This window comes from Sander lucioperca, chromosome 4, assembly GCF_008315115.2.
Source record: "Sander lucioperca isolate FBNREF2018 chromosome 4, SLUC_FBN_1.2, whole genome shotgun sequence".
Classification (NCBI taxonomy): domain Eukaryota; kingdom Metazoa; phylum Chordata; class Actinopteri; order Perciformes; family Percidae; genus Sander; species Sander lucioperca.
Window position 1 is genome coordinate 2,821,989 of NC_050176.1, and position 10,368 is coordinate 2,832,356.

General features: G+C 42.0%; 1 protein-coding gene across 1 annotated transcript; it reads right to left on the bottom strand.

Annotated features, from left to right (window-relative positions):
- Positions 1-319: 319 nt before the first annotated feature.
- Positions 320-9,005, bottom strand: LOC116039639 (N-acetylaspartate synthetase-like). Its single transcript, XM_031284572.2, has 4 exons — positions 8,966-9,005; positions 6,652-6,878; positions 6,116-6,280; positions 320-1,478 (listed from the first exon to the last, which is right to left on the bottom strand). Exons 2-4 carry the CDS (start codon positions 6,821-6,823, stop codon positions 1,084-1,086), a joined length of 732 nt encoding a protein of 243 aa, XP_031140432.1. The 5' UTR covers positions 6,824-6,878; positions 8,966-9,005; the 3' UTR covers positions 320-1,083.
- Between the last annotated feature and the right edge of the window lie 1,363 nt (positions 9,006-10,368).

Below are 10,368 nucleotides of genomic sequence, written 5' to 3' on the forward strand. Positions count from 1 at the left end.
AAAAATGTTGAAGACCCCTCGCCTAAAGGTCATGAGGAGTACACTACTCAGTCTGTTGTATAATGTCGTCTGTGGTTCTGGAGGAAGCCTTCCAAAGTTTGGAATCTCATCTTGGTTTGGCTTTTTATTTTAATAGAAAGCCTGTGTTACTGTTCAGACATGAGGTGTAGGGTTTGAAGACAGTACACATTTAAGGAGGAGGGGTCTAATTAAAGACACTATTGAGTTGCATTTTGGGAAATCATTTATTTTCAGATCTAGTGATCTGTGATACATTGTATCAGAGATGGGTTTTGACTGGATTTTGCACCAGTAAAGAATTAGAAATAAATATACAATTTCCACCTAATCCATTAATATCAATATAGTGTGTATTTTCCTTTGGTATAATATAATCAACATAACTGTATAATGAACAGATTTCCTTGAGAGGAATGCGGCTATCAAATACGGTCATAATATATTAGCAGAAGGGGCAATATTAGTAGGCTATTCTAAAACTGTAAAGTGCCAGTGGTTTGACCAGGGCGAGGGCAGTAAATGTGCTTGTGTAGATCATGGATGTGTAATAAAACCGGTGTAGATTCGAACCACTTCATAAACCAGTCACACAGTACGGACGGGCAGCGAGGCTTCGGATGTCATCAATGACGTCATTTGTCTAAAACGATACAAGCCTCGATACGCGCTTCGCGGAAACATCCGGGATTTCTTGACACGCTTCGAAGCCTCAGCACAGAACGTAACATCACTAACTCTTGTTGCCCCTCCTGCCCTGGGAAGGTGATTTTTGTTCCCCTAATGTCCCATCTCAGTGGTGGTGAGTAAGTTCACGGTTTTAAATGGAATTTTAAAATATAGTAAAGTTGAACCTGGTTAATTGTACTTAGTGTTTTGCCCTAACTATGTCTATTTGTTTTGCCCTTACTTTTGCTTAGTTTTGCCCAATTCCTAGTTTTGCCCTATTTGTCAGTAATTGTGTCTCCTTTCCCAGTAGTTTCCCCCTCATTGGTAACCCTTGCAACACATATAGTAGGCCTAATAAAGCTTCACTTCAGTTTAGTCATCTGCACTCCCACTAAGTCAGTGTTGTCCACATGAAGTGATCTTGCTATTTTGCACATCGAGGCTGTAGTGATGATGGCGGACCCTGAAGAAAATTTGTTCCATTAAGGACAATCTCGCACCAGGTGTGACGTACCCGTTGCTGACCCCCACACAGCGAAAACCCAGACGCTGGTAGAGCTTGTGGGCGGCGGGCATGTACGCTGTGGTTCCCAGGACAACAAAGGAGTATCCGTGAATGACAGCAAACTCTAGAACCTTCTGTCCCAGCACCACACCGATTCCACACTGCCGACAGCTCCGCTCGACAGACATCCGATGCAACTCGACAACACCTTCTGACTTCTGCCGGCCGAGTGCTGCTACGATACCCACCACTTTGCCGTCCAGCACTGCTACCCACAGACAGGAATCTGAGGGGGAGAGCAAGGAATGAAAGATGAATAAAGGATGTGAAAATGAAGGGCGGAAAAAAGGAAAATCAATCAGTTTAAAGCATAATTCACTCAAGTCTTTGTTTTTCACGCAATCATAGGAACAGAAATTACTCATATGGGCATTGAAGTGGTCTGAGCCCAAAACCCCCATTCGTCCTTTGTTTCGTCGCCTTGTTTTACTGACCGTGGATTTCCACAGGATTTGTTAAGTAACGGCTGTGGCCAGTCGACCACGAGATATCGCGAGTTCACGTATGTTCGCGTGATATAACAGGATGTAGTTTCTATAAACAGAACCACAAAACCAACAACCGTTTGTTTCCATCCAGAGGAGTGGAGGGGAAACAACTCTGTGCTGTGTTTTCAAGGTGTAGTGTAGGAAAATATGACCCGCCGTGAGCACGGTGTATTTTATTTTGAAAAGTAACCGGATGTTTAATTTTGTTTCTGTGCTCGACTTCCTGTCCCGCACAATCTGAATTGTGCTGAATTGCTGCGGAGCTCTCCGTCGTCCGTCAAAAATAGAAGCTCTGCGTATCTGCTCCGGAGGGCTGCGGACTGACGGAACTGGGACGGAGTAGGGACGCAGACGTTCTGCAGTCAGTGGAAATACACACATTGACTTTAATGGAAACCTAATGACTCCGTTGACGTTCCGGAGACGTTCCGCAGACATTCCACATCCAGTGGAAATTGCCGGTAAGGCTTACCGAATATGTCTTTCATAATGCCTGCATGATATTCCAGATCATTCACAGGTTAAATTACCGATTGTGTGAGCTTGTTCCAATTTGTCATCCCCAGCACACTAATGACACAAAGGAAAAACACCTAATCACTGGCACAAGACGAAGTGCACGAGCCTGAGTGTAGTTTGTAGGGGGCCGCAGATCTTGAATAAGCTTGAGGAAAACTCGTCGCATTCTGTCACCAAATATTATATTTGTACTGGGATCGTCTGTATTTTGTATACAAATTATATACAAATCCAAGACGGCGTCTGTGTTTGGCTATGCATCGGTCACCTCTCTGCTCTCTCATACATTTGTAATCTTCCTTGTGATTTTCCTTGTGTCAACCCTATCAACTACCAGTTATGTCTCCGCAATCATACAGTATGATCGGGCCGCGTTGCTCCGCATTAAGGCACATATACAGGACTTTTGTATTACCCAGGACAGATTTTCTGAGTTTTTCCCTCCAAAACTGGAGTGCCACGCGTCATCGCCGGAATACCTGTTGCTTACCCGGCGCCGCGGCAGGAGAAGGAAGCGGGGATTCAGGGCTGGGGTCTGGAGTTTGGAGGAGAAAGTGGCGATCCCGTGGATTTTCATCTGTGCCGAACGGATCCAGAGCTCCTGGGAGTGAGCGGTGCCTGAGGCCGGTTCCGGTGTTACACCGAAATCTGTGACCCATCGAGATCGGTGTCCCCCTACCTCAACCTGAACCAAACCCCTGTCCCTAACCTTAACCACGGAAGGGGGCGCTACGCTTTTAACAGGAGGGACACAGATCACGACGGGTCACAGATTTCGGTGCAACACCGGTCTACGAGTCAGATCGGGACGCGGTCTGTGCGTCATCGCCTGTGTGGAGCACCTCCGACCGGATCTTCCCCGCCCGGCATGCTTGCCATCGTGCGCCCCGCCAGCATGTCCTGTGCCCGGTTACCTGTCGGACGGGTCATGCCATCCAGTACGTTTTAGTCCTTGGGGACTTTAATGTGCATATTGACGATCCCTCTTGTTCAACTGCAGCTGAACTGTTGACTAGTATGGATTCTTTCAATTTTGTACAGCATGTTTCTGGCTCCACGCATAAAAAAGGCCACACGTTAGATTTGGTTTTCTCTTGTGGCCTAAACATTGAAAAACTGAGTGTTGAAGAATTTCAAATTAGTGACCATTGTTGTATTTCTTTTAATTTGTCACTTACCATGATGCCTACTGTCTGTAATGTTGTAACACAAAAACGCATCATTATTGAGACAACATCTAGTGATTTCTCTGCCTCTTTTGACTCTCGCTCCTTTGTTGAATGTGATGATGTTGATTCATTTGTGCAAAGTTTCAACAACCACTGTCTTGTCGGTTTTGGATATGGTAGCGCCTGTTAAAAAGATTTCAGGGTCACAGAAAAAGGCCCTCCCATGGATAAATGATAACATTTGTAGTTTTAGGAGAAAATGTCGGAAGACAGAGCGTCTGTGGAAAGCCACTAAATTAGAGGTACACAGACTCCAGATTTAAAAGACATGATGCTGGATCTGAATGAATTGATAAAGCAGGCTCGCTCAGCTTATTTTTCTAATCTTGTGTCAGGAAATAAGAAAAATCCAAAAGTCTTGTTTGACACTATTGAAAGTCTTACTACACCTTCGGCTCCTCTTGTGCCTGTGTACACGCATGAGGACTGTAACAACTTTTTGTCGTTTTTTTTAACAAAGTACATGACATTAGGGCCAGTGTTAATTCTCCACTCATTAGTGTTTGTCTTACTGAGTTTTCACCGGTGTCGTCTTGGTCGTCCTTCACTCCTGTCAGCCTACAGGATGTGAAGACCATAACAGGAAATATGAAACCGTCTTCGAGCCCCACTGACATTGTCCCAACAACTCTATTGTTGAAAATGTTTGATATTGTCAGCCCCTGTGTGGAAAAAATAATTAATCTGTCACTTAGATCCGGCTCAGTCCCCAGCTACTTCAAACATGCTGTGGTAAACCCGATCCTTAAAAAGCCCAATCTTGACCCTTCAGAACCTAAAAACTACAGGCCCATATCTAAACCTCCATTTATCTCCAAAATTTCAGAAAAAGTAGTGGCATGCTAGCTGACCTCCTTTATGGAGCAGCACAACTTGTTTGATACTTTTCAGTCTGGTTTTCGAAAATTACACTCCACTGAAACAGCCCTTATCAAAGTTTCTAGTGATGTGATGATGGCAGCAGACTCTGGCCGTTACACTGTACTTGTACTTCTTGATTTGACTTCTGCTTTTGACACTGTGGATCACAGTATACTGATCAATCGGCTTCAGAATGAGATGGGACTATCAGGATCTGTCCTTCAGTGGTTCTCTTCCTATATTTATGACCGAACCTTTAATGTTGCTGTAAACAATGTACAGTCTGATGTGACCAATTTGTTCTGCGGAGTGGCACAAGGGTCAGTTTTGGGTCCTATTTTGTTTTTACTGTATATTTTGCCACTTGGTCAAATTATTGGTTGTTTCAAGGATGTATCATATCATTTCTATGCCGACGATGTCCAGTTGTATTGTTCTTTTAATGACGCTGAGTTCCATCGTTTGTCTCTGTTCCTAGAGTGTGTCCCCTCCATCAAAGACTGGCTGGCCACTAACTACCTGCAGATAAATTCAAACAAGACTGAAACGCTGATCTTTCCTCCAGACCATAAGATCCCGCTGATCAAACAGCACCTTGGCTCTCTGGGCCCCTCTGTCAAATCCAGCCTCAGAAACCTGGGGGTTGTGTTTGACCAGGCCATGTCTTTGGAGACACACTCAAAACAGCTTGTCCGAAATTGCTTTTATCATCTTAGGAACATCTCTAAAATTCGCAAAATGTTGTCAAAGAAGGATCTGGAAATAATTCACGCTTTCATATCAACAAGACTTGACTACTGCAACTCTGTTTTTACCTGTCTGAATAAGTCTGCACTGAACAAACTGCAAATTGTTCAAAATTGTGCTGCTAGACTTTTAACAGGTGCCCCTCGAAGGGCTCATATCACTCCAGTCTTGTCGGCTCTCCATTGGCTCCCTGTAAAATTCAGGATTGATTTTAAGATTTTAGTGCTGACTTTCAGAGCCTTAAACGGTCAGGCCCCACAGTACATCCTGGACCTTTTGAAGCCGTATTTCTCTGGCCGGACTCTTCGGTCCTCTGGCCAGAACTTGCTTGTAGTCCCTAAGACTCGTTATAAGACCCGAGGGGACCTGTCTTTTCAGTCTGTTGCTCCCAGACTGTGGAACGCCCTGCCCCTGTCCATGCGTCTGGCAGACTCTGTTGTCTCTTTTGAAAAGGATCTGAAAACATGTTTATTTAGGAAAGCTTTTGGTTGATGGGTTTTCACTAGTGTCACTTTAATTTTACATATGTATATACATTTTATATTGTTTGTTTTACCTATTCTTTTGTACAGCACTTTGTGATTTTATCTGTGAAAAGCGCTTTATAAATAAATTTTACTTACTTACTTACTTACTTACTTACTTGTGGCATTTGTTTGTTAAGTCTATTCTGACAGGATTTTTTTTTCTTTAAGTGTCTGTATTTGGTGGTATTTGTCCGTGTTGTGTTTATTGTAAATTGAGGTTTTAGTGTCTGTATATTCTCTGTTGTGTGTTTATTGTACCGGGCCCCCTCCGAAAAGCTTTTAGTATTAGTATTTGGGGTTCCCCATTTCACACGGACCTACATATGACCATTGTACCTTCTGAAATTGTGTTTTAATGATACGATGATGATGTGTGAATAAATAATGAAATGGCAATGGCATAGCAACAAGATATATTTGGACTGCCCAACCAACCTGATCTTATCACAAAAACATGACATTTAAATGATACAATATACAGAATATATATACCTGGGGATTTCTTGTAAAACCCTTCCATGTCTCCCATGTCTCTGCTCATGGCCTGCTCCAGGTAACCATGGATCACACGTCTGCTGTAGAAGTAGCGTCCACACAGCACAATTATAGGGAGGAGTCCTATCACCCACCAACACATGGTGATGGCAAAACATGCAGCTGCCGGAGGAAAGATATGGACCAGATGTATGAATGTGACGAAAATATGAAGTTGTAGCACTTAACTTTCTCCGTGACTTCAAATCAAAAAAAAAGTTGAGGCCTACAGCACAAGAGAACATAACAACAGAAAGGAAAAAAAAACAACAATGTAAAACTGATTTGAACATTATATTATAAATTACAGTAACATACAAACAAAAAGAAAGAAATGCCTGTTTTTGCAGCAATCAAGGGACTTTTATGGAAAGATGGGTCTTTAAAAACCTTTTTAAGATGCGTTAAGAAAAGATAGTCTTACTGTAATCGTCAATTACCACCTGACATATTTTTTCTAAACTGCAGATGCAATCGCAAAAATATTTGATTACCTGTCATAGCAGTATAGAGCAGGAGACTCTCAGGATGATGTCTCAAACCTCTGAAGGCGGTGTCTGCTACCATTTCCATCAGCCCTTCATAAAAGATCCGCTGTATCTCTGGTTTGTCTGCCGCCTCAAACTCACGCACAACAACAGTTTGGAGTATAGTTTTTTCCTTCATAGCAAGTGTAATTAGGATGCAGAGGATGCAGGTGGTTGTTGCTCAGGTCCAACAGCTGAAAAATACTTTCAGTATTAATGCTTGTTTGTGCTGTGTGTTGTGCATGAGTTTGTCACTATGGGCCCCTTTACAGATACCATTGTCAAAACCACTGGGCAACTCACACCCTTCTTATCAGCTCCCATATTTGAAAAGATATGTAGTTCTTAGTGAAAGGGTAGTCTCCCTTTGCCAGACCTTCATCCACAGCGCTGTGGAGGAGGGTCTGGCTAGTCCACACAGCATTCCTGGATGGGATAAAAAAGTGCTCTGGTTTATTGGCATTTCTTTAAACCAATCACAATTGTCTTGGGCGGCGCTAAGCACCCGGCTGAGTCACGGCGCCTCTGCAAAATAGTCTCAGGAAGGAATTTGTTTTGGTGGAACGTGTGTACGTTCAAAAGTTGTTTTAATTGTGAAATAGAAAACTCAGATTGGAAAAATTGAAGCTGTCTGGATTTACCCTGCAGAGATCTAAGGAGCAGTTAACCATAGTCCTCATAAATCTACCGGAGTTTAAAATTCCAACACAAAGAAAGAGGTAACAAACATCCAGCGGAATTTCCAGCGGAGCAATCCTGGAAGTGGAACACCGTGGATATAGACTAGTGAAAGGGAGAGAGGCTGGTGCCAGTCAATTTGTTGAAGAGGAACTCCACCGATTTTCCACATCAAAGTCTAGCTGCGTTTAATTAGTGGTTCAACATGCCCTTGTTCACTTCCCCTAAGCCCTTGCCCTCGGGGGAATCCCCGCCCCCATCTCAAGTGTCGTTCCAATCGTCTGAAAAACTGAAGTGAACTTGGTGAGATCGACCCTCGGAGGGCTGAGGGAGCGATGGTCACTCCAGAGGTGGATATCACCCGCAATGCATTGCAGTTATGCATTTGGTGCATGAAAATCCATCAATGGTTAGATGGCAGTAATGTACAACCGCTGAAATCAGGATACAGATGACAAACTTTCTAAACCAGAAACTCATGCAGCTGACAACAAGCCTCATTCAAATTTGTCTTCAGGTATTTATGTATTTAGGTACATGTTGTACTGTATTTCCATCTCTGTTTAAAAGAACCACACCCGACCCAATCCCCCCCTTCCCCCCACCTCAGACTGCACTCTAATTGGCTGATTCACGAAGCATCTCAGTGCATTTGGGAATGCATTCCATTGTGCTGTCTTCATAGGGGTCGATTTCGGTGGGGACGGTGGGGACGGTGGGTACGCGTACCTACCAGATTTTGTCATGAGTCATTTTGTACCCAACCTCGAGCTCAATTTAGTTTAAAAAAAAGTCCATAACACATAATTCTTGAGCGACAGACGCTAAAAAATCCACAACAATCTCTATCCCCACAGGGCAGACACAGACACAGCCGCTCTGCTGCTGCGCTGGCTGCACGCTTCTCTGTTCACTACACTGCCTGTCGGGACATTCTGCTTAACGTGAAAAAAAGCTTAACGTGGTTTAATGTACCTAAACAACAATCAATGATCACCAAATTTCTCATGGTCATATCTTGTAATGAACACTTACGCCTGTCAAAAGAACTAAACCGAAATCCAACGATTATATAAGTTATCTCACGTTAGAATTGTCTTCTTCATTGGCGCCTATGGCGAGGAAAAAGCTTGTACCTATAAATAATGATCAATGATTACCAAATTTCTCTCTCATATTGCTCCTCATAACCACTGAAAACTGTCAAAAAATCGAACCAGAAATGTGGTGATGATTGGTCGTTGTTTAGGTACATTAAACCATGTTAAGCTTTTTCACGTTATGACTTATAAACCCCATGAGAACAACCCACAGCCACTCCGCTGCCCTGCTGAAAATGTGAAGCAGAAACGCTTAATGTCAGATAACGTCCAATCAATAATTGGACTTTGGGTTCGATTTTTTGACAGTTTTCAGTGGTTATGAGGAGCAATATGAGAGAGAAATTTGAATTTGAAAACTTTATCAAAAAGCAGTAATAATACTTTTTTATAAATATTTGTATAACGTCTTTCATACAAGAAATAGGCCTACTGTACAATAAGGAAATTGCATGACATAGCCACAGCCGGCCAAATTGAAAAAAGGAAAGCCACTGACCTACCTTACAGGTCCCAGACAAGGCAAGTGGAGGGTCAGAGTTTTAAACTGATTAGGTGTAATGTTTTCATAACCCAATGTGTACTTCTAGCTTTGGTTGCTCAAGACAGTAGGCTACACACAGCTACGGATTTGAACAAAACAAACCGAACAAACCTATAACATGTTTTAATAACCTGATTACCGAGTATAGCAGGTCTAGCTGGTCTAGCAGGTCACACCTTCTCTGTTCAAGGTCCTATGACATGGTTGTAGTGGAAGTTTCTCTTGTTAGCAGCAGGAGTGCGTATCAAAAACACCAGATGAAACAAATAAGGACGATTTGAGGATTAAACCAAAGTTTGGTCTTTGAGTATTTATTTACATTTGCAAATGCAGAGAAAACAGTTTCACAAGTACTCATGGCACATCTGAAAGGGTCTTCTGACCCAGCTAGAAAACCATACATCTATATAGTTAGAACTCCCTTAAACCCCCCCTCCAGGATAAGTTTAGCAGCTACGCAGATGAAAAAACACCACAAACAGTCACAATGACTTTACTACCTTTCCCCTCTGATCCTGCTCCCTACGTAGCCTAAACATCTGTTAAAGCAAGAGACAGAAGGAGACACAGAGCAAATGTTATGGCCCTTCTTCACCCTTATCTGCCAAAAAAGGAGAGACGGAGTTCTGAAAACAAAAAAAGCTTTCACAAATAATAGCTTCACCTAGGCTCAAGGTTTTATGATGCCAGTTGCTTCTTCTCTTGGAGTCTCTAAGTCTATAACAAAACTAAAGATTATTAGGAAACTCCTGTAAAATATATAAGAGAATCTTGTAAGATATCAAACTATAATGTTAAAATAAAATTTCCCATTACAATCCTCCCTTTTGATTACAAAAATAATCACACAAAATAAATTTTACTTTTAAGATTCAAACCTGTTACAGAAATAATCACATAACCTAATTTTATCTGTTAAGATTCAAACCTATTATAGGAATTAATCACCAAAACAAAGTTTACTTCTAAGGATTCAAACTTATGTATTATACATCTCTATTGCTTAGATGTTATTCTTCTTTAAGGTACAAAAAAGAACCTCATCTTAACAATAAACAAGCATCATGTCTAAGTAAAGAATAAAACAAGGTTAATCAGTTTTACACAGTATCAGAAGCAGTGTCGTCATCAATGTTATCATCTCCAGAAAGACGAAACAAGTCAGAGGACTCAGTGTCCTGAAGTACTTGATACTGAACCATATTTACCATAAAAATGGAGGAAATCATTTTCCTGATTAGTGGAATGACACAGCGGACACAAATCCGAAGACCAAACAAAATCTGCTAAAAAGCCTGGACCTGAATCATCAGACCAGTGCATCATTTTAGTAAGAGATGTGTAATGTATTATTAAAATAAC

What these genes read in the sequence shown, in the direction of transcription:
- LOC116039639 (XM_031284572.2), bottom strand. Translation starts at nt 6,823, where the DNA reads ATGAAGGAAAAAACTATACTCCAAACTGTTGTTGTGCGTGAGTTTGAG. An exon ending in GCTCTATACTGCTATGACAG is followed by an intron (nt 6,281 to 6,651) that starts GTAATCAAATAT and finishes TTCCTCCGGCAG; the next exon opens with CTGCATGTTTTGCCATCACC. An exon ending in GTTTTACAAGAAATCCCCAG is followed by an intron (nt 1,479 to 6,115) that starts GTATATATATTC and finishes TCTCCCCCTCAG; the next exon opens with ATTCCTGTCTGTGGGTAGCA.